Source organism: Porites lutea, chromosome 2 (assembly GCF_958299795.1).
Source record: "Porites lutea chromosome 2, jaPorLute2.1, whole genome shotgun sequence".
In the NCBI taxonomy this organism is placed as follows: Eukaryota; Metazoa; Cnidaria; class Anthozoa; order Scleractinia; family Poritidae; genus Porites; species Porites lutea.
The window spans coordinates 27,274,596-27,299,920 of NC_133202.1; the positions used below are offsets into that span (position 1 = coordinate 27,274,596).

Genomic DNA, 25,325 nt, shown 5'->3' on the forward strand with positions numbered 1-25,325 from the left:
AAGGGCAAAATCATTTTTCATGTGCGACCCCTGTAACCCGAGCTGCAATCCTCTAAAGTATTTAGATTGAAAAAAGATAAAGTCCAAAAACCCAATCAGCGGCCGGCTGATACGGTGAAAAATTTCGGTCCATTTTACAAAAAAATTTACCGGTAGTAGTTAGTCTACAAATTTTACGCACTTTAATCGTGGTCAAATTTATCGCACTTTCTGGAAATATTTGCGACAAAAACGCTGGGAAGAAATTGGAGGTGTTCCTACACACATGAAAAGAGATCTATTGACAAATGTGCATTACAAATAATGAGGAAATAAGGAGACTTTCAGTGACCGTTTTTTCGATTTCTCTTAGGACGACAGTAGTACGCAGGAAAAATTGACAACAATGGTTATGCAATTTTCTATTGGGGGAGGTGGGGGGGAGGGGGAGAGAGAGAAGCGGTAGGCTCGATTTCCACCGTCTCCCGGGTCCGGTCTTTGATCCTCCCCGAATAGACCTTCGGGGGGGATGAGTGCGGGCTCATTTTCCCGAACAGCGGCTGGTAATCGAGCATAGCGGAGCGGGGGAGGTGGCGTAATCAAGGTGTATTATGGTCTATGCGAAAATGGTGAATACGACCTGAAAAGTAAAGAAATAGCCTAAGCACATTAAAGGTAGAAAATAGCGAAACTCAGGGGTTAGCAGTCTCTTACCAGCCAGTCAGGCGGCTACAATGCCCGCACATAGGTTTTGGAATATTACCATTCTGTCGTCGACTTTTCATGAATTCAGACAGACAAACCTAGATTCATTTAAAGATTTCGTGGTCCTAGCCAAAGTTGGACAGTGTTGGGTCCACTGGATAAACCGCTATCCATCGGATAAGTAAAATCAGTCGCCTTATCTACTGGATATTTCCAATCTCTTGTGCGGCGTCTTCCAAAAGCACAGTTTTGGTGAAGTATCCGAGACGAAAGGCCAACTCGCTCGGACCACGTGACCCGAAACGCTAAATCCGCGTGGAATAATGAGCCCTAAGGACTAGGCAACAGATAGCATTAACACAAACATAAGTAGAAGCAGACATTGCACGTGTAAACCGGGGTGTCATAGGAAGAAGAGCCTTGTACGTTTCCTTTACTCTATGGTCAAACAAGGAAGTGACTTTGTGATTTGGGTGGGAGCGTTTTGACAAGAAAAAATAATCTGGATTTATGGTAATGATATGTGAGTTCCACTCGACAGATCATGCATGTTTCTGTCTGACGGGTTCCACAACGAGAATACAGAACCATTGTAAAGTCAGTAAAGTAAGTCCTTTTTTTAAACGTTTAATTGGTAAATTTATAAGTACTAAGAATTCTCGCTCAATACATCTCGTCATTTTCCATTACGTTCCCCATACACTCCATATCAAAGAAAAAAGATGTCGGAAAATTGTTGTTGTTGTTTTTTTAATTTACGATAAAAATTTTTTCAAATGTCTTGTATACCGGCCATTTTCCACGAAGTACAATTCACGAATGACGAATTTCAAAGCTACAAAAATATTCATTCTCATCGACCCGCTGAGAATGCCGGAACAAAAAGAAAAAAAAGAAGGAAAAGAATAAATTCTCAAGCACGAAATGAGCTAGGGCAGTCTAGAGAGAAGGTGGCTAACGAAGGAGACAATATCGCCCCTCCCTCCTCAGACAACACGCTAAGCTGGCTGCGCACGGCGATATTTTACCGTACACTATATCCTCCAAGAGGGTATAAACGTTAATAACAAAACAGCAAAGACAAAAGCGACTCGAGGTTTACCGATATTTCGAACGGACAAGAAGTCCTTCTTTCAACGGGATTTGTTTACTAGCTAGAAAAGAGGTCATGGTTTGTTGGTACTATAGACATGTAAAATTTTACTGTCTTTCTCTAGTCTTTATCTGTTAGTTAGTTACCTGGTTTTTTCCCGGTTACTCCGGCTACGAGCAAAATCATTTTTTTTGTAGTTCCAGTTTGTAAGGAGCAACAAGAATACCAAAACAAAGAAACAAACAAAAAAAATATTCACGATTTAAAATGCGAACAATCAGGAAATAACTCTATGAAATGCATTCTGACATCAACATGTCGTTAAAACTTATGACTGGCTACTGCCAGCAACCAGCGCGGAACATAAACAAACTCGGGGATCATCCACGACACGGAAGGATATCGAAGCGAGAGGAGTTTCTTGACTTGCCGAAATGACAATGGCTGGGCTCCTAGGGAAATAAACGGGCATTAATTAATACGTCTGATGGGGTTAGAACTACGGACTTGTTTAACCCTTGTGAGAACGAAAAGAAATTCAGTTCTTTTTTCGTACGATAGGGTGAATTCTTGAAATACGCTTCCAAGGTCGATAAGATCCATTAACAACCCGGCGCATTTTAAAACTGCTTTCGCCAACTTCTTATGGCATTAAATACCAAATTATAAAGAAGAAAACGGGTCTCTTATCGTTCTAATTTCAAAACAAACGAACAAACAATTCATCTCTGTTTTACATGATTTAGAGCCATCAGTGTCAGCGAAAACGCCACTTAGCAGTTACTTTCACGTTAAGCTTAATATAACAGTTCAGGTTGGTCCTTCGAAACCTGGTACCTAGATGGTATCGAGGTATCGACCTAAAGGACACCCTCCTTCTCGCAATCAATAACTGTAAGCCGGCTATGCTAACCCGTAAGAGTAACTGTAAAGGGATCCATATATGGCAAGGCGCCTGCCATATTTGCTGTTTGTATACAGAGTAGCGAAAAGCAAAAAAGCAAAACAACAACAACAAAGACAAAGACAAACCTCCAAAGTCTTTAAAGCCGTATTCACGCGCCAACTCAGCTGTTACCAGAATGCGACCACTTTTGTTCATCATGCTTGGATCTAACATTATAGAAATAAGGACAGAGACTGTTAAACTAAGCGCGTATTGGGCTAGACCTGCCTCCTCCTCAGGCGCGTCCTTTTTCGCACTTTGGTCCGGAACAAAGGCCAGCGCGAAACTCGAGGGATTGGTAACGAGGCGCGAGGGACCCAAGAAAGGAGAAAAAGGAGAGGCGAAGCGCCTGCCAAATCTTGTCTTTTTCTTCTTCCCGCCTTTGTTTGTGCGCAAATTTACATCGAGAGAGAGACGTCTGAAACCGTGTCTTGGCTAGACCAAACTATCTGGGACGAGCTGTTCCAAGGGCGATTCAATAGCACAAACAGAATTATTCAAATTGTTTATGTGGTGAACTCAAACTCCCCAGCTAATTCTTTTATAGTCAGCTTTCGTTGACTAAATTTGAAAGACGTTTGCGATATCCAGTAAAATGACGTCAATAGTACAGAATATCGACACAAAAATGGACGGCAACAGAGAAGCCCTGGGGACGAGGGTGCATTAGCTCAGCTGTTTTGGTAGAGCTGGAGAACATGACGGAAAATTTCACACGTTTTGGAAGGACAAAAATTGCCGAACTTCTACCTAACCTTCTCGATCTCCAGAATTCATCAGATCATACTCAGCCCCAACAAATAATTGCTATTATTATATATGTACTGAGATTTACTGCAAAATGAATATGTCAAATAAAAATGATGCGTTGCAGAGTACACGCAATCTGATTGGTTGTACGATTTTTCTCACTAGTGAAAAATACCGTATGACCAATCACAACCCGCAGACGAAAGTTTTCACTAGTGACAAAAATCGTATCGATTTTCCCGCCTTTCACTGACGGCGTCACTAGGCAAAAGGAAAACCATGGCGTCTTCTTCGAGCAATTCAAGGTTTGCAGATATAACTTCAGTAGAGGAATTTATTGAAGGACAAGAAAACGAAAACACCAGGAAGAAAACTGAACAGAATGTTGCTTTGCTTAAGGAGTTTTTGAGGCTAAAAGATGAGTCAAGGCCTGTAGAAGAAATTCCCCCACACGAACTGAGTTCATTCATCAGCGAATTTATCATAACAGTAAGAAAGAAAGAAAACAACGAAGATTACGAACCCACTTCCTTGCGTGCTATGATGGCCAGTTTTGAACGGTATTTAAAGAAGAAGAATTACGGCTACAGCATTATGAGAGACGTCGAGTTTGAAAAAGCACGAACGGCATTAAAATCAAAACAAAGAGATCTCAAGAAGAAAGGCAAAGGCGATAAACCAAACGCTTCAGTTCCCCTCACAGAAGACGACATAAAACTGCTGTATGACAAAGGATTGTTAGGAAAGTCAACTCCTGAGGCTCTACTGAATACAGTTTGGTTCAACAACACAGTCTATTTCGGTCTCCGTGGTTGTAAGGAACACAGAGACATGTGTTGGGGCGATGTGCAACTACGCCAAACTACAAATGGCGAGGAATTTTTAGAGTATACTGAGAGACAAACTAAGACTCGAACCGGAGAAAATCCCAGAGATGTCAGGCAAATAAAACCGAAAATGTTTTCGGTTCAGGGAAGTGAAAGAGATCCCGTCACTGTTTACAAATTCTACGCGGAGAAAAGACCGTCGGAAATGAACGACAACAACGCGCCATTTTATCTAGCAGTAAATAACTGTAAAAAACAAGATTCTTCTAAACCATGGTTTAAAAAGTCAGCCGTTGGCGTGAACAAGCTGAATTCGTTAATGAAAAAAATGGCAGAAAAAGCCGGGCTGGGGCCCAATGTAAAGAACCATAGCGGTCGCAAAACAATGATCCAAACTTTAACAAACAACGACATCCCAGCGACACATATTATTCAACTGTCGGGACATAAAAATCTTCAAAGTGTGACAAATTATTCTGTAGTTTCTGAAAAACAGCAAGTAAAAATGTCTCGTACTTTAAGTGAACTGATGTCCGGGAATGTGCATAGCTTAGAGAAAACTAATTCATCTCAAGTTGGAGAATGCTCCACTGATCCTTCAGCTAGCTCGGCGGGTCGCTCGGCGGCAGATCATCACCAACAAGCGATGTCGCTTTTCACGGGCGCTGTTATTCATGGAGGTCAATTCAGCATTTCTATTAACAGCCTCAATCAATCCCCGAAGTTGGCAATCCAAGAAGTTGAGGTAAAGTCTTCTCCAAAGAGGTACAAAAGGCTAAAAGTACTGGACTCTGACTCTGATTAGAATGCATGCATTACTATAATTAGATTTACAAAACAGTCAACTTTTTCAAATTTTATATCTTAGTTACGGTTTTGAACGGCGATATTTAAAGCTGAAAATTTTCATTGTTATTTAAAGTTAAAGAATCGTTTAAAAGTAGACTTTGTTCCACTTTCTTCAGAGTCATCGAATAACTTTAATGTTGTAGGAAGTTTTGTACGTTCAGTTTGCTCGAATAAAATCATTCGCAACTCGTTGTGGTCTTTGTGTTGATTTCACCGCGCAATTGATAGTTGTTAACATTATTTTGTAATATCTCAGTACATATATAATAAACAAATTACCTCATGGTTGGTTCGCTTGTACGATTTTTATTCGCTCGTTGTGAAGAATCGCAAACTCACTCGTTCGCTGCGCTCACTCGTTCGTTTTCGATTCTTCACAACTCGTGAATAAAAATCGTACGCACTCACCAACCATGAAGTAATCTCTATTTATACGCTCTGCTTACAGGTCGCCCAGGATTATAATGATGATAATAATAATTTAATATTTATATTGCGCAAAATACATGTAAATATGATCAAATGCGCATTACATGAAAGTAAATTATCGACATTAATAAGTTATCCAAAATAACTAAAAATATTATATAAAAAAAACAATGGATCTATAAAAATATAGATAATATTATGTATCATAGCATTTTACGTTGATTGATTGATCAGGGGTATTGACTGTACTAATACCTGCAGCCAACCAAGCCACGGCCTTGCCTGAAAATGTTGGATCCTCAGCATCTTTGAAAAGTGCAGCCGCCTTTCTTGACTGCAAAGTAAAAAAACACACAGTTTAGTTTTGTTTATTTTTATGAACGAATTCTTTTAATAAATTCGAGTTTCACTTATTCAAACCGAATAAATCGAAGATCTAAACTAAGATTTACACAAACTCATTAAACATCATTTCTTTTTATGACTGTGAAAGGTTTGAACCCAAGAGTCATTTCATAAGTAGGACGTAGAACGTAGTCCTGAATAGGACTGTCGTTGACAGTGACTGACGTTTCGACGACCTGTACGGTAGTCATCTTCTGAGTCAAAGTGAGTTGTATCACGTCAGTTGATGGTATTAATCTCTGGTTATTGACCTGATTGGTTAATTAAGTCGCGATGTTATTGGTTGTCTGGTTGTTATGCCGTGATGTTATTGGCTACGAAGACTTTTTATGCTTTTTATGCTGTCTTGATGAATTACCAACGCCGGGCACTCTCGGTGATGTCCGCTTAATACAAGAGTCCTCTTAAGTCATGCAGCCTTCGCTTAATTTTTTATCTTATTATTTACACTAAGTGCACCAAAATAACTCAGGACAACCAAAAAGGTTCTGCAATCCACATTTGAGAAGGAAAACTACTCATTCAGCGAAAAATTGTGTCGAGAAATCTTGGTTTGCAAACGCAATAGCGTGTGTACTTGACGACACCTTCATCCTTCATCCCCATTCAACCTGTCAGTAAACAAAATATTTGTCTTCCTTGGATTCATAAAACCATAACATGTAAAGGAACAACAGAGAACAACAACATATAAAAAAGTCCCCTAAATTTCAACCCCTCTTCGACAACTTGACAGGAGGGAACAGGCACTGAAAGTACGGGGTGGGAAGAAGGATTTTGTGGTTTTAACCCATACGACCGCTACAACAGCCATGAGCCCTGGCTGGGTCACTACGAAACGTCTGGTAAACGGACCCTGGTGAGGATGCGATAAGTCAAGGAAGCCGGTAGTCGATTTCACATTTTTCAGTAAAATAGTGGGAGTAAGAAGTGGACGGCCTTTCAAGTAAGTGAGGAGTTCAAGTAGTCCAACGCGATCGATAGCGGGCGCTAAAAAACTTAAATTTCAAACTTACAATTTTGCGCCAATGAAAGAAACTCTTTGGCACCCTCTATTTGTTTTTTGATGTTGTTGTTTCTTTAGCTGAGCGTTTTGTACCGTAGTAAACACTTCGGTGGTTTTAAATAGTGCTTCTTGAATCAAGTCTGATCATTACCTTCTCATCTTGTGGATTACTTAAAAAGTCTTTGACATTTTCAGTCATCACAGCTCCAGGCCAAAGCGACACACTGGCAACATTCTCTTTCCTCAGCTCCACAGCCATGTCCGCGGCCATTCGATCATTCTAAGAAAAACAGGAATGCAAGTATAGTTTTCAATACAGTCAAGGTGATCTCAAAAACATGCCCCTTTAAATAGAAGGTAGTAGTCAATGAATGTCCACTGAGATTTTGAAAAAGACAAAAGGCCGAGAAACGTCTTTAGCTTTAAGGAGAAAGTTCTAGGAATTTGGAAATTTTAAGAACTTCGAAGACAGCGCCTACTGATACACGTTTGCAGTCGAAACTCCATGTGCGATAACCTTTCGTCATAAGCAACCACGTCTTATAAGCGACCTCTGTCTAAAATACTAAAATTTTTCCAGTCAAAGTCTTATTATAAGAACTCTCGTTTCTGGTCTGATAGTTTTACAGTTTTCCAAATTGTTTTTAACCCCTTGTAAGCGAACACTTGACGTATGGTGTGGTCTCTCGATCTTTGTTCGCTGTATACACTAGTACGCCATTCAGCGTATATACGAAGAACTTTCAAAGACAACATGGAACTGCACGGACACATAATTTAGAAGTTGCAGGGAATGAATTTTCTGGCAAAAAGTAGGTGTGTTGAAGCTTTTTCTCGAACAAGACCCACTGTGGTTCGAATTTCGTATGAGTGGGCGCTTATGGCATTATGGGGAGTTCGTCTGTGTATTTTACGAGGTTTAAGAACACTGTCTAAGAAGGCAGGCTTTTGTGATGGTCATCACTAAGCGTCTTCAGCAACGAGTGGTCACCAAAGCACAAATTAAAATTCTGTAGAACATGATTCAATATGAAAATGGAAATATCCCCAATCATTAAGAAATGGTTAATGTGTAGCGTGCAACCATCGAGTTATGAATGTACGCGAGAGGTTGCCAAGCACGAAAAAAAAAGTAAAAGTTACATCGAGAGCATTCTTAGCTTCTTGAGTGCTTAGCAAACCTCCCAAGTGCATCCATAACTCGATGGTTGCACAGCTGCAATGTTTACCATTTCTTTTGTAACGGTACTGTAAACGAGTTGATGTGTGCGGTCATCTGCCTGCGCGTAAACAAATCATGCCTTTCAACAACTTGCCTTTGAGTTTCTCTTTCGCTGAATCAACCGTTCTCCGTTTTAAGGTAAATTCTGAATGGTGTCTGTCTACTTGTTAATGTTAGAGTAAATACTTTGAGGGAAAACTATAGCTGCAACTGTAAACACAACCTCAAAAACCATGCCACGTAAAAAGATAATTGTGTGACAATTTATGAAATAAACGTAAAGTAGAAATAAGAAAAATTGACTGTATTTCCTTTAGAATAACAGGTAACACTAATTTTAAAAAGAAATTGATCTGACTAGCTTCGTATCGAAATTTTTCCGGAGAAATCGATCTGGAAGTCAAAATTGCAAAAATTCGCTGACAGAGCCGGCGCTGATGCGATGAGTAAGCAATTTAGATGCTGTTGTCTTACGACCGTTCTGCTATTTCAAAACATAATTTTCTCTAGCATAAAAACACACAAAATGTACCTTAAATTTCGGGCTTAAATTCTTCAAAAACTTCGCTCGCTCGGTTGTTCATCTGAACTCCCAGCCTCGAAGAAAACAATCACTGATGAATTTCCCCAAGGTACATTTGTCGCTTGATCTTTTCACTTTCCTTCAAAACGACAACTGAGAATTTTCCTCAACTTTAACTTTTCATTTGTGCATTTTAAACCGCACAGGAGAGGAGATTTCTCGCTAGCTTTTCTTGGCGTGCACCAACAGGCAAGTGGTAGATGGCTGCCTGACCAATCAGAGCGCGCGCTTTACTTTTGTTATGTTATAAAATGTGATATACTCACTTAACCATACTTGCCTGTATTTTAGGACACAAGTGTGTAAAACCAGACTATCTTCCCCCTCAATATTTCCGACCCGCATCGGAAAAGCCGTGAGTCAAAAAGTCAACCTCGTTCCCAGGGCCTCTCTCATTTGTCGTTAAGCAGACAAGAAGGGCAGAGGAGACGAGGTTGTTAAAAGTTAACTTAGAGAAACGTAAGGGTTATTCCAACTAGCTAATTATAAAGAAAGAACATAAACGTTTTAGTGACTGTTCTACAACTCAGTGGAGACGCAAGTGTCGTTATGTTAAGCCAACGACATTTCGAGAATGCCTACACGCATAACCACACGAAAAAAAAAACACACACACACTTCTATTTCATTTTGAAGTCTATAGTAAGTTGCACGTACTGCAGCTTTTCCAATGCCATATGCAACGTTAAAGAGGTATGTCAATCCTCCTATCGATGAAACGTTGATTATGAGTCCCTGTTTGGCTGGAACCATCATCCTAGCTGCATGCCACGCAGCAATGTAATTAGACCTGGAGGGAGAAAAGGGACACAAAGGACGCCAGTGATAGAGAACATTCAGCAAAAAACTAACCGTTGTTAAATGGTCTTCAACATTTATTAACCGTGATACACCAAGCTGAGCACTTGGAGATGAAAGAGTTAATTACAAAAGATGTAAAGAATGTTGAAACAAAAACGAAAGATTAGTTAAAGTCTACCAGCTGCTATGAGTCTGACATCCATCCCGTGAGTATCAGTGCAGTAAAGATCTCTTCTCCGTTAGAAAAGAAAGCAAGTTTACACCGATACTTTTGATATTACGAAGACCGAAAAGACTCTTTCTTGTTTTCCTTTATGAAATACCAATATTCATCGGTCTTAAGCATTCAATGTTTCAGACTGACTGCAACGTTTCAATGATGTTAGAGAAAAAAAACGGTCATTTATAAACTCAGAAAATATACAGCCTTTTGACTTATGTGGTCAGCAACTATGTAAATTTTTTGGAACAGGAGAAAAATTTTACATGAGAAAAAGTTCAACTCCCACAGGAGTGGTTTGGGACACCGATATGGCCGCCGGGACGTCGTGTGAAAACGCTCTATACAATCACTGCTACAGCCTGTTCCTTCTCTACATACCGACATAACATGTAGCAATTTTCTTACCTAAGCCCTACATTGTTAACCTCCTCCCACACGTTTAAAGGCTAAAAGACAAAAACAAGTACGCTATGTTAACTTTGACCAAACAATGACAATAAAAAGAAATTTAAAGAAACAGGAGTGTAGTCAGAAATAAAATTAGTTTGTGTGTGTAGAGGCGGAGGCTCACGGCTCAGGGAGGGTCATTCTCTCCTACCTCGAACACCGTCGCCTCCTCCTTAAAATGTACGTTCTCAGTCGAGAAAATAGACCTTTTTAGCTTGTATGTTTTGTTTTCCCAATTCACACCACGTGATGTTCCCAAGGAAATTTCACAAATTATGCATACATGTGCACGTGCATAGGACGACAATTGAAAGAGAAGAGTTCCCTGGGGCACCATCACGTGATCTAAAATGGGCAAACAAGACATACAACCTGAAAACATCTATTGATTGTTTAAAGATTGATTATCCCTGACAGATTCTTTCTTTTAGTAACCAATATACAAGCTGTGCTACTGTCTACCTCCCTCTGAATGCACTCATGAGAAGGAAAGAAAACAGCTCACGAAAAGAAACAAATTTAAGGGGAGAATCAAAATGCACGCAAATATCGCAGAGTACTTTACAATGGTCAGTCTTATTGAACAGGATCTCTCGGGATCCGAGATTTCACCGAAATATAATGCGGGATTAGGGAAAACGCCAAATGTCTTGACGGGATACGGGATTTCAGGACCACTAGTCGGAAAGAGGGATGCGCTAAAATCTTGGCACGGGATGCGAAACTGAGAAGGAAAACGAGTTTTCGGGATAGAGATGACAGAAGTTCGGGATGCAAGATCTTGAATAGAGAAGCGGGGTTGCCTGATCAGAACCCTCTTCCAGACATTGATTGAACAACTACAGGAAAAATACCAGTAAGACTATGAATTAAAACTTATAACCGGAAATTTTGATGACTACCCAATATTTGATTGGAAAATATTACAACCGAAGCATTGACTTTGGACACTAAGGATCTATCATGGCTCACACTACCTTTCTATCAACAAAGAGCAAGAAAGCATCTGTTCAAATTATAAAACGTGTATGATGATTCAGATTTTTATATAACAACATACTATTTGAGAGAGCAGAATTTTTCAACATCAAAATATAAATTGAGGATCTTACCTGTTCATAAAATGGTTTTTCAGCATTTTCCGATATTGCCTGGACCATAACAAAATTTAAAACGTTAAAATTAACGTTACATGTATATAGACCAGAGTTTGAGTAAACTACACCACTAACAAAAATGAATGTTTGTGATTGTTTATTCCTCATACCATTTGAAGATATCTTCAAAACAAGTTTGATTGTACTTTATTCGCAGAACTACGCGGCCGGGAAACGCTGGTACAATGTGTACTACCAAGAATCTTCACATTGTGTTAAATACCCCCCAAAATCCCCACTAAAATAAAGCCACCCCCTTAGCCTACGCCAAAGACGAAACTAAGTCCGTCTGCGAAACAGCGCCGAAATCCTTGTTCTCGGCCCCCACCTGTGTACCTGGATTTGAGTACGCGCCACGCCATTGGCCTGTTAAAAAACCATTGTCGACTGGCCAATCAGGATGAAAGGAAATTCGAAACCCATTTCCGGTGATTGGTACAGTCCGTTGGGGGCCCAGAACAAGGATTTCGGCGCTACTTCGCAGACGTTACCTACCGAGGTTAAATTAAGTCTGCGACGTAGGCTAGCCACCCTCCTCCCCCATTCCCCCCTCCCCAAAATAAATAATAATATAATAATCCTTGCTAAATTTTCCGACACAAAAAAATCCCAAATCGAAAATTTCAAACCCTAAAATATCCTTCGATGATCCCGTTACTTGAAATCCAAAGTATCCCATGGGAATGCCAGTTAAGAGCGCCTTGATTGTACCTTTCCCCCATCCACATGCAGCCTTTAAACAAAGCTACATCTGTTTTCCAGGGCTGAAACTTTAACTACTGCAGCTACTGCTGCTTAAACATCCTACCTTCCATCCTGTGCAAGCATTGTTGACAAGTATATCTAATCGTCCATTTTGTTCTTTGCTAACTTTATCAAACAACTTTTGGACTTCATCGTCATTTCCATGGTCACATTGTACAGGTATGCACTGTCCTGAACAGCTGTCTTGTCCTACCTAAAACATAAATGACAACAAAAGGGACCTTAAGCAACGAGAGCGTTGGCAGTTGATATTTTCTCTCTTTCAGTGCTCTGAATCGACAAATTCGTACAGCGGGAGCTAACACAAAGGCATTTAGATTCGTTGTGTGAGACAGAAGCGTTCCATCAAGCTTCATTTTTTTAGTTAGTATATATTTTTTGAATTTGTTTTGGAGTCACATACAAAAAGATTTTTTTCAGATTACAGACAGAACAAAATTAGGTGATTTTTAAAAATCCTCGTTACACACGTAGACCATACACCGCCAAAATTCACACCCTGTTTAAGGCTTCGGGTCTAAAAAGACACCCTGTTTAAGACGCTCAATAGTGAAATTATATACCCTGATTAATATTCAAGACCCTGAAAACCATACCCTGTTCAGCACATACCTGTATAGGCCAAATAAGGGAGTACCCCCCGGAAATAAACAAAATACCACTTGACGGAAGACACCTTACTGCTAATATACAGATTTAACCAGGGCTAAAAGCGAAGTTCCCATTAATAAATTTATAGCTCCCATTAATAAATTTATGATTAAAGTCAAACAATAAACTTGTAATCCACAAATCAGTTAACTTAAGGGCACATTCATGTGACTTTTAAGGGAAAGGCCAAGTGATTTTACAGTGAAACATCTTGCATTGAGTTGATAGCCATTTATGTACACCCAAAAAATAGCAATCATATTCGATCACATTCAAGAGCCATAATGGCTCTTGATCATAGTAGATTAGGCCTCAAAAACAAATTCTTGAAAAACAAATCAGGCCAGGTCAGGTGTTTGACAAGTTTACTTTACAAACTCTTGCCAACAAATCTGGGGTTGTGTAAACCAACCTTTTATACCTTTTATACATCACATCTGAGAAGAAGCAGTACTATTTGTCATACAGACCTCGGACAGAATACAGTATTTCACAATCTTTCAAGACAAATATTCAGGATAATCAATCGTGGGCTTAATTAGCGAAACCAGTTGAAAAATTTCCAAAATCACTTATACGGCCAGCCGGTTCTCACTTTTGACAAGCGCCAAATGTGCAGTGCGAGCTGTGCTCGAGTGTTTGAATGAACATTAATAGAGTTACGCTTTAACATAACAAAGAATTTATTATGTTTATTTTTTTATTCAATGGTTTTATAACGATGTGTAATCTTAAGAAGCGTTTGATACAGGTGGCATTTTGAGTACTCCTGCAACTGATGTTCATGAACGATTGAAAACAAACGGCACATCGATTAAAATTACAAGATCAGAGAGACTACTAACAATCAATAAAAGAAATATAATTCGGTGAAACATTTACAGAGACAACAATTTTCAGTTACGAAGACAAATATTATAGTGTCTCTTAAAATCCTGAGTCTTTAAGCTTAAAGCTGAAGTTTATGTTTTAAGCCGGCCTCCTGGTGCTTGCTTTTTTCAAAGATGAACTCCAGGCAAGAAAATCGCTCAAAGTTTTCTTTCTACAGCCAAATTTAAAACTAAATATTCTTCGGAACGTTTTCTTTCTATTTTCGGTGAGAAAATATATCTATCCCATGCAACAAAAATGTGTGATCACATGTGTGATTTTACGTGTGATCACATGTGTGAACACAAGTGTGATTTTTTATTAGAAGCGTGATTCACACTTTAAAATCACACTTTTTCACACTTCAAATCACACTTCTAAGAAGTGTGATAAGACGTGTGAACATGTGTGATTTAAAAGTGTGAATCGCACAGATTTTTACAACGTGTGATCACGTGTGATCACACTTATAAATGTGTGATTTTAGTAAAATCCCACATCTTTTTCACACTTTGTCACACTTCTTTCTTGGATTCAACAAAGTGTGATTTTAATACCTTTTAATTAAATGATTTTACATTAAATGTTTGAGTGTTATTAAAATGCAGGGGACACTGCTTGAGGATTGTGCTGCTAAATTTTACCAGAAATACAGCCACACAAATATTCAGAACTTTGGTTCAATTTATTTTTTTTATTAATCAATTTAACTGCTGTCATAGTAAAGTCTAACAAATGCTGTTTCCTCTGCCAATGTCAAAATGTAATGTTAGTTACAAAAGTTTGATAAACAACTCATCTGTTGCTGAAACTACTCTCAATACTCTGATCTACAAACTCTGAGCGGCTCGTCTCTGTAAGTCCATTTTTTTTGCTTTGCATTGGAAGTCCCGTATCTTCCATGCCTATAGCCACGGCACTTCCTGTAAATACTTTTTTCTAGCTTTCCTCACTCTTGATCCAGTGTTTCCTCTTTTTGTAGGGGGAACTGTGCAAATGCACAGCCTGAAATGGATTGGGAACTTGAATCAAAATTGTCTCAGAAACTGAAAATAAAATATTAAACCACTGCAGTACTATATAATATCTATACACAGCTAATTAAAGTGGGAAAAATTGTGATGCACTAACTATAATTTTTATGACAACAAAGTTCTGTCCTTTACATGTGCACCGCTACTTATTTACATTACAACAATCTTCAGTGTATACAATGTTTCTGGTCGCAGGTAGAAAATCTTAAAACCTGTGAACAGGGCATTTTTCACAGGGTCAGAAACTGTGAAAAACCCTGTGAAATGGAAGTTTGCCTGGCAGCTGCATGCATGTTGCTTTATCCCCCCCCCCCCCCCCCAAAAAAAAAAAAAATTACAATGTTGAAGTCTGATTTTTGCCCTGCACGTGCAAGTGAACAACATTGATCAATTCATTTGTTGAGTGAGGGGAGGGGTCATAGAAGGATAAGTGTCCTGTGGGTAAGAAAGTACAAAACATATTTTGTTCAAGATTCTATAGCCACATAAGCAATTTTAAAAATAATCACTGAGGGAATTTTCAGTCGAAAGGCATTATTGAATGAAACAATAAACACCTCCAGCTCTCATATGAAAGTAGACAAAATAAATTGCATCCTGATTGATGATGGTCTTCTTAACTTAAAAGATTTAGAGATACTCACATCAGTAGTCAGCGACTTCAAATAGCCACAAACGTTTTGTCAGATGAACTGGCATTGCTTGAATACTATACACTGAATCCTTGATTCAGCTTGGCCATCAAAACACAGGTATTTTTACAGAAGTCTTTATAACTGTTCATAAAAAAAGTATTTAACTTCATTAGTTAAGTAGTTTTTATATTCAGGTAGGTGACAGATAAAAAGTAGCTAATTACACTTTTGCAAAAATTTGAAATCAAAATCTGAAATAAAGAACACATCAGATGTGCCTGTTACAGTCTAAAAAGGAAAAGAAAAAGTCCTCAACTGTAACAAATACTGTACTGTTACTGTTAGGTGAAAAGGTGTTCAAGGATTAAGTTTTAAAATCATGAGGGTGTGCATCCAAAACAATGAATTAGTTTATTAAATTACTGGGTTATTAAAAATTCGCCCCACGTAAGGGAGTCTTTTTGCCTTTTGAATCCGGAATCCAGGAACATTTTGCTTGTGGAATCCGGAATCCTTGGCCTTAGAATCCCGAAAATACAGCTCAAGAAATACAGAATCCCACTAACGATTGGAATCCAGAATCTAAGTTTCCACTGACAAAGGCTGGAATCCAGTACCTGGAATCCGGAATCTACCGCCTGGAATCCAGAATCCAAGACCCTCTTCGATTCCATTATATGAGGTGAAAAAACGTAGATTTGTTGGGTAACAAGTACTCCATCAACAGAGTTTCAACAGCCTATATAGCTGTGCCAAAAGTGTTAAAATTCTGCGCTTAGTTCCTCCAAAATTAATTCTGCTTAAATTTTAATCCTTGATTATTTTAGTCCAAATTTTGTGATTATTCAATATTATGCCTTTAATACTCGCTCCGAGATGGAGCTATAAAAACACTAAACAACATGTAGGACAGTAAATACAAAAAAGGAATTGTCTTTCAATCCTGTATTATGGATCTAAACTGGAAGTGTTCATTACAAGAACTTTAATGCTGCTTTGTTGTTGTTTAAAACGTTAATAGCTCAACTTCAAATGAATGCACGGACTGTTTAGCAAAAAAAGAAAAAGAAGAAGAAGAAGAAGAAGATGGGGAGAAGAAACTGTAAAACCTCACAAGCATTGACACCCTTCTACCAAAGAGTGAAAAAGTATAAAGAGAACCCATTTATCGAAAGGAAAGGACAGCACTTACCTTTTCAGCCACTTGTCTCTGATTATTAAAATGAAATCTTCATCGAAAAAAGGATTACAAATCGATGTAGGGAGAAATAAAAGTCTTGTTCTTCTGCTCTGTTCAGCTTCTACACGTCATCTCATTAAACGAATGAAGAGAGTTTTGGAAGCCACGTTAAGAAATTCGCGACAAAACCGTACAAACACCGGTGCTAGGATCAAGTCTTTCATCGTCACGTCCGAGTGCGGAAATCTTGGTTTCTGAACGTTCGGATCGATCTGCTCTTTCAGATTTTAATGTACATCTGCTGACTTCTTTTAACCGGTTAAGTTAATGAACAATAGAGACCTTTAGCATCAGGTAAACCGCAAACCGCAAACCACAAACCGCAGTTACGCGTTTGCAGTTTCGAGTTGCCGAGATTTCACACTTTAGCAAGGCGTTCAGTTCAGTTCAGTTCAGTTCATTTTTATTTAGGCAAAATATAATACAATACAAGAATACATATAGGAATTGTAAGGATGCAAGGGAGCCCAGAAGAAACCAGAAGGCTTTATGAAGCCTGGGCTCCCCGGCAGCACTAAAACACGGAATCCGGAATCCGGAATCCGGAAACGGAAACGGAATCACGGAAACGGACACGGAAACGGAATACGGAATCTGTGAAAGAAGGTTCCAAGCGATCGATTTGAAAAAAATAATATTAGCAATGACAATGAAATAAATAAACAGATAAAAAAAAGGCACAAATGAATAAATTAGCTGAGTACAGGAGAGGAGACTGCTGTGTCACTAGAGGAGTCGATTCCGGTGAAAAGACGCTTGATACCACTGTCGGCAATGAATGCAAATTCTCATGGGACAGCAAAGCGAGGAGAAAAACGTGACTGACAAAAACTAGTGCCTTAACAAAAAGGTAAGTTATATGGAGACAGACTTCGTTTGAATCGTCTGAGGCGTCGTTTACATAACTGAAAGGCGTCGCCGTCAAGTTTTTCTCAGTGTCTTTTCTGGGTTGTCTTCAACAGTTTTCAGTTTTATTTATCAAGACAACTTACTCAAGAGAACCATGGCATTGTGGAGTCCACAGAGAAGAGAGAATTGTGCATGCATTTGCTTGATTCCGCAACCCGGATTACATCAAAATAATGCGCCATGTTTAATAAGCCTCTTCAACAAAAATACGGACGTCCACGTAAACTCAATTACCGGTACACCAGTATGCCATCAGTATTCAGCTTGGCGAAAAAGTTGAACTTCTTGCTAAAACACCGGAACTGTGGTCACGTCACCGGTCGGTCATGTGTGGAGTATTCAGTTTGGGGACAATCACGTGGTGTGGTCTGAGGCTAACTTCGGCTATTCTTGACAATTAGCTACAAAAGTAATATTTAACTGTATTATTCAACCCATGAACTCGTGAATAAAAATTACTCGTAAAATTACTTTCATGGGCCTTGCAGTGCAGTAACCCACACTACGGCAAACCTTATCAAGACACAATAACAAGAATATATTTAAGGGAACTGCCAAGAAAACTAAGACAAATTCTCTTTGGATTGTACTAAATTGTGTATTGTGAAATTCTTTAATTTTCTATCATCGATATCTGATTCCGTATTCTGTTTCCGTTTCCGTTTCCGTGATTCCGTTTCCGTTTCCGGATTCCGGATTCCATGTTTTAGTGCTGCCCGGGCTCCCCAGTCTAAAAGAGATAAGCAAAATAAAATGATATTCGCGGAGTGATACGTTAAAAATAGGAACCAAACAGAGACTGAGTTAAGATATGAATTCAGTAACAAGATAGAAAAAAAAAATTAACACTGGATTGGAACAGAATACTTTCCTTTGTTAGTACGGCAGAAACGAATATAAAATTGATTTGAACTACGCGTTCATTGTTTAGGGCCGCCATGTTGTTTTCATCAAGTCGAAGTGCATCACTTTAATCGCCCAAAACTCAGCAATAATTCATTGATTCGAGATCAAACATCAAACAAACACATCGCAAACGGATATAAAAAGCTAGTTCATACCTTTAAACGCGAGGCTGTACAGTTTTTTGTGGCAAAAAACCTTGCCGTAAATCACTTACCGCTGGAAGCCTCTCCTGCGGTTCAAACGTGAACTGCAAACTGCAAACGTGACCGCAAGGCCGTGGTCACGTGACATTTTGCGGTTTGCGGTTTGCAGTTTCCCATGAAAAACGTGATGCTAAAGGTCCCTAATATGTGAGGGACAAGCATGAGTTCTGAACTGAGGTCAGAGTAAAAGAAAACTGCTTGAGCTTCCTCATCGCCTTTAGTTCGCAAGTGAAGATCAAAGTCACTCTCCGTTTATCGATATTTTTACCCACTGTTTTGCCTGTCGTTATACAGAAGCAGAAGCTCAATGCCGAATGAAAGAAAAAGAGCTAACTTAAACGGTGCAACAGCGACAACGATGACAACACACAGCAACAACAGTGACAACAGAGACAACGGTGACAGTGGTGACAAGGGTGACAACCGCGACAACAAAACAACGATGACAACAGTGACAATAATGAAAACAGTGACAACCGTGACAACAGTGACAACGGTGACAACAGCGACCGTAGCGACAACCGTAGTAATGGCGACAACGGTCACAACAGTGACAACAGTGACCACGGTGACAACGGTGACAACACTGACAACAGTGACAACACTAACAAGAGTGACAACAGTGACAACAGTGAAAACATAAAAAAAACGACAAAAATGACAACAGTGAAAACACCGAACACAGTGACAACAGCGACAACAGAGACAACACTGAACACAGTGACCACATTGACAACCGTGACAACAGTGATTACCGTGACAACAGCCACAACAGTGACAACGGTGACAATGGCAATACTAGCGACAAGAGCAACAACAGCGACAACAGCGCCGATAGAAACAACAATAACACCACTCGAAACAACGACAATAGTTACAACAGTGACAGCGAAAAAAGTGAAAAAAAGTGACAACATTGACAACAGCGACAACAGTGACAAAAGCTACAACAGTAAGAACAGCGACAACTGCGATAAGAGTGACAACACGGACAAAATGCCCACCGTGATAAAAGCGACAACAGTGACAACAGCGAATATAGGGACAACTCTGACACCACTCCCAACAGACAGAACAGTGACAACACCGACAACCGTGAAAACAATGAAAGCAGCGATACCAGCGAAGACAGTTACAACAGCAACAACCGTGATCATCCTGACGACAGCAAAAAACAGTGACAACAAAGACAGCAGTGACAAAGGTAATAACAGTGACAATGGTGACAACAGTCACAAGGGTGACAACAGCGACAATGGTGACAACAGTGATAACAGTGAAAACGGTTACAATGATGACAAGAGTGAAAACGGTGACAAAAAAGACAATGATGACAAAAGTGACAACAGTAACAACAGCGACAACACTAAAAAACCTGACAACAGCGACAACCGTGAGAATAGTAAGAACGGTGACAACCCTGACAACAGTGACAACAATGACAACAGTGACAACACTGACAACACTGACAACACTGACAACGGTGACAACAGTGACAACGACGACAACAGTGACAACAGTAACAACAGTAACAACAGCGACAACACTTAAAACACTGACAACAGCGACAAAGGTGAGAACAGTAAGAACGGTGACAACAGTGACAACAGTGAAAACGGTGACAACAGTAACAACGGTAAGGACAGCTTTAACACTGACAACACCGACAATGGTGACAACAATGATAACCGTAACAACGGTGACAAGAGAGACAACAGTGACAACAGTGACAACAGTGACAAAAGGGACAACAATGACAACAGTGACAACGGTAGCAAGAGTTAGAATGGTGACAACAGTGACAAAAGTGACAACGGTGAGAAAAGTGACAACAGCGAAAAACACTGAAAACAATGACAACCATGACAATGGTGACAAAGATGAGAAGAGCAACAACACTGCCACCAGTAACAACAGTGACAACGGTGACAACAGTGACACTGGTGACAACGGTGACAACGTTGACAACGGTGACAACGGTAACAATGGTGACAACAGTGACAGTGTTGAAAACGGTTACTACAGTGACAACAGTTACAACGGTGACAACGGTGACAACGGTGAGAACAGTGACAACCGTGACAACGGTGACAATGGTAACAACAGTGACAAAAGAGACAACGGTGACAACGGCGACAACAGCGAAAACGGTGACAACGGTGACAATGGTGAATACGGTGACAACAGTGAAAATGGTGACAACAGTGACAACGGTGACAATGGTGACAACAGTGACACTGGTGACAACGTTGACAACGGTAACAACGGTGACAACAGTGACGGAGTTGACAACGGTTACTACAGTGACAACAGTTACAACGGTGAAAACGGTGACAACGGTGACAATGGTGACAACAGTAAAAACGGTAACAAAAGGGACAACGGTGACAACAGCGACAACAGTGAAAACGGTGCCAACGGTGACAATGGTGACAATGGTGACAACAGTGACAACAGTGACAACGGTGACAACGATGACAACAGTGACAACGGTGACAACGGTGACTACAGTGACAACAGTGAAAAGGTAACAACGGTGACATTAGTGACAGCGGTGTATATGGTGACAACGATGACAACGGTGACAACAGGTGAGAACGGTGACAATGCTAAAAAAAGGGACAACGGTTAAAACGGTGAAAACAGTGACAACGGTGACAACAGTTCCAAAGCTGACACGTTGACAACAGTGACAACAGTGACAACGGTGACAACGGTGACACTTGTGACAACTATGACAACACTGACAACACTGACAATGTTGACAACAGCGACAACGGTGACAACAGTGGCATCAAGGACAACAGTGACAAAAGTGACAACGGTGACAAAGGTGAAACCAATAACAACGGTTACAACGGTAACAACCATAACAACAGTGACAACAATGACAACAATGACATTGGTAACAACGGTGACTACAGTGACAACAGTGACAACTGTGACAACAGTGACAACAGTGACAACGGTGACAAAAATGACAACAGTGACAACAGTGACAACTGTGACAACGGTGACAACAGTGACAACGGTGACATCGGTGACAACAATGACAACAGTGACATCGGTGACAACCGTGACAACAGTGACAAGGGTGACAACAGTGACAACGGTGACAACGGTGACAACGGTGACAGTAGTGACATCAATGACAACAGTGAAAGCGTTGACAACGGTGACAACAGTGACAACAGTGACAACGGTGACGACGGTGAAAATAATGACAACGGTGACAACAATGAAAACGGTGACAACGGTAACAACGGTAAAAACAGTGACAACGGTGTCAATGGTGAGATCGGTGACAACAGTGACAACAGGTGAGAACAGTGACAATGGGTTAGAACGATAACAATGCTTACAACAGTAACAACGGTTAAAACGGTGACAGCAGTGACAACGGTGACAACAGTTACAACGGTGACAACGGTGACGACGGTGACAATAATGACAACGGTGACAACAATGAAAACGGTGACAACGGTAACAACGGTAAAAACAGTGACAACGGTGTCAATGGTGAGATCGGTGACAACAGTGACAACAGGTGAGAACAGTGACAATGGGTTAGAACGATAACAATGCTTACAACAGTAACAACGGTTAAAACGGTGACAGCAGTGACAACGGTGACAACAGTTACAACGGTGACAACGGTGACGACAGTGACAACGGTGACAACGCTGACAACGGTGACAACGGTGACAACAGTGACAACAGTGACAATGGTGACAACGATGACAACGGTGAAAACGGTAACAACGGTGAAAACAGTGACAACGGTGTCAATGGTGACGACGGTGACAACGGTGACAACGATGACAACAGCGACAACTGTGACAGCAATGACAATGGTGACAACTGTGACACTCGTCACAACGGTGACAGCAGTGACAACAGTGACAACGGTGACAACAATGACAACGGTGAGAACGGTGACAATAGTGACAACAGTGAAACACTCACAACGGTGACAACGGTGAGAACAGTGACAACAGTGACAACAGTGACAAGGGTGACAATAGTGACAACGGTGACAACAATGACAACGGTAACAACAGAGACAACCGTGACAACAGTGACAACGGTGTCAACAAAGACAACAGTGAAAAAAGCGACAACGGTGACAACAGTGACATTAGGGACTACGGGGACAACACTGACATCGGTTACAAGAGTAACAACAGTGAATGACGGTAAGAACAGTGACAACAATGACAACGGTGAGAACGGTGAGAACGGTGACAGCAGTGACAACAGTGACAACGGTGACAACTATGACAACGGTGACAACGATGACAACCGTGACAACAGTGACAACAGGGAGAGCAGTTACAACAGTACTAGTAACAACAGTGACAACGGTGAAAACAGTGAGAACAGTGACAACGGTGACAACGGTGACAACGGTGACAACCGTGACAACAGTGACAACAGTGAACGGTGACAACAGTGACAACAGTGACAACGGTGACAACAGGGACAACAGTGACAACAGTAACAACGGTGACAACAGTGACAAGTGTGACAACGGTGACAACAATGACTACGGTGATAACGGTGACAACAGTGACAATAGTGACAACAGTGACGACAGTGAAAACAGTGACAACGGTGACAAGAGTGACAACCGTGAAAACTGTGACAACACTGACAACCGTGACAACGGGGCAACAGTGACAACAGCAACAACGGTGACAACAGTGACATTAGGGACAACGATGACAACAGGTACAATGGTGACAACAGTAAGAACGGTGACAACAGTGACAACAGTGACAACAGTGAAAACTGTGACAACAGTGACATCAGTGACAAGAGGGACAACGGTGACAACGGTGACAACAGTGACAACAGTGACAACCGTGATAACGGTGACAACGGTGACAAGGGTGACAACGGTGACAAACGCGATAACGGTGACAACAGTGACATAAGGGACAACGGTGACAACAGTGACAATGGTTAAAAGAGTGAGAACAGTAACAACGGTGACAACAGTGACAAGTGTGACAACGGTGACAACAATGACTACGGTGATAACGGTGACAACAGTGACAATAGTGACAACAGTGACGACAGTGAAAACAGTGACAACGGTGACAAGAGTGACAACCGTGAAAACTGTGAAAACACTGACAACCGTGACAACGGGGCAACAGTGACAACAGCAACAACGGTGACAACAGTGACATTAGGGACAACGATGACAACAGGTACAATGGTGACAACAGTAAGAACGGTGACAACAGTGACAACAGTGACAACAGTGAAAACTGTGACAACAGTGACATCAGTAACAAGGGGGACAACGGTGACAACGGTGACAACAGTGACAACGGTGACAACCGTGACAACGGTGACAACGGTGACAAGGGTGACAACGGTGACAAACGCGATAACGGTGACAACAGTGACATAAGGGACAACGGTGACAACAGTGACAATGGTTAAAAGAGTGAGAACAGTGACAACGGTGACATCAGTGACAACAGTGACAACGGTTACAACAGTGACAACAGTTACAACGGTGATAACAGTGACAACGGTTAAAAGAGTGACAACAGTGACAACGGTTGCAAGACTGACAACAGTGACAACAGTGACAACAGTGACAACAATGATAACGGTGGCAACCGTGACAACAGTGACAACGGTGACAACGGTGACGGCAGTGACAACAGTGACAACGGATGAGAACGGTGACAGCAGTGACAACAGTACTAGTAACCGTGACAACAATGACAATGGTGACAAAAACGACAACAGGGACAATAGTGACAGCAGTGACAACAGTACTAGTGACAAAAGTGACAACGGTGGCTACGGTGACAACGGTGACAGCGGTGATAACAGCGACAACGGTGACTTTAGTAATATAAGGGACAATGGTGACAACAGTTACAACGGTGATAACAGTGACAACGGTTAAAAGAGTGACAACAGTGACAACGGTGACAGCGGTGACAATGGTGACAACAGTTACAACAGCGACAACAGTGACAATAGTGACAACAGTAAAAATGGTGACAATGGTGAGAACCGTGACAACAGTGACAACAGTGACAATGGTGACAACGGTGACAGGAGTGACAAGAGTGACAACGATGATAACGGTGACAACAATGACAACAGTAAAATTGGTGACAACAGTGACAACGGTGACAACGGTGACAACAGTGACAACGGTGACAACGGTGACAACAGTGACAACGGTGACAACTGTGACAACGGTGACATTGGTGAGAGCAATGACAACGGTGACAACCATGACAATTGTGACAACGGTGACTGCAGTGACAACAGTGACAATGGTGACAACAGTGACAACGGTGACAATAGTGACAACAGTGACAACGGTGACAACAGGGACAACGGTGACAACAGTGACAACGGTGACAAAAGTGACAATAGTGACAACGGTGACAGCAGTGACAACAGTGCTAGTGACAACGGTGACAACGGGGACAATGGTGACAACGGTGAAAACAGTGACAACGGTGACAAGGGTGACAACCGTGAAAACCGTGACAACAGTGACAACCGTGACAACGGGGCAACAGTGACAACAGCGACAACGGTGACAGTAGTGACATTAGGGACAACGATGACAACAGGTACAACGGTGACAACAGTAAGAACGGTTAAAAGAGTGATAACAGTGACAACGGTGACAACAGTGACAACGGT

The 25,325-nt window shown here is 40.8% G+C and overlaps 2 protein-coding genes across 2 annotated transcripts in view; one reads left to right on the forward strand and one right to left on the reverse strand.

Moving 5' to 3' along the window:
* Positions 1-1,546: 1,546 nt before the first annotated feature.
* Positions 1,547-25,325, reverse strand: part of LOC140926790 (dehydrogenase/reductase SDR family member 1-like) — a 32,717-nt gene continuing 8,938 nt past the window's right edge. Inside the window, exons 4-11 of the mRNA XM_073376482.1 lie at positions 12,231-12,380; positions 11,378-11,416; positions 10,224-10,264; positions 9,452-9,584; positions 7,141-7,269; positions 5,834-5,912; positions 2,810-2,890; positions 1,547-2,229 (exon numbers count right to left, since the gene is read on the reverse strand). Of these exons, the coding sequence (XP_073232583.1) occupies positions 2,099-2,229; positions 2,810-2,890; positions 5,834-5,912; positions 7,141-7,269; positions 9,452-9,584; positions 10,224-10,264; positions 11,378-11,416; positions 12,231-12,380 (783 nt within the window). The 3' untranslated portion in view covers positions 1,547-2,098. The remainder of the gene's footprint in view (positions 2,230-2,809; positions 2,891-5,833; positions 5,913-7,140; positions 7,270-9,451; positions 9,585-10,223; positions 10,265-11,377; positions 11,417-12,230; positions 12,381-25,325) is intronic.
* Positions 3,532-5,105, forward strand: LOC140928025 (uncharacterized protein KIAA1958-like). The gene has a single exon (XM_073377743.1). It carries the CDS (start codon positions 3,753-3,755, stop codon positions 5,103-5,105), a length of 1,353 nt encoding a protein of 450 aa, XP_073233844.1. The 5' UTR covers positions 3,532-3,752.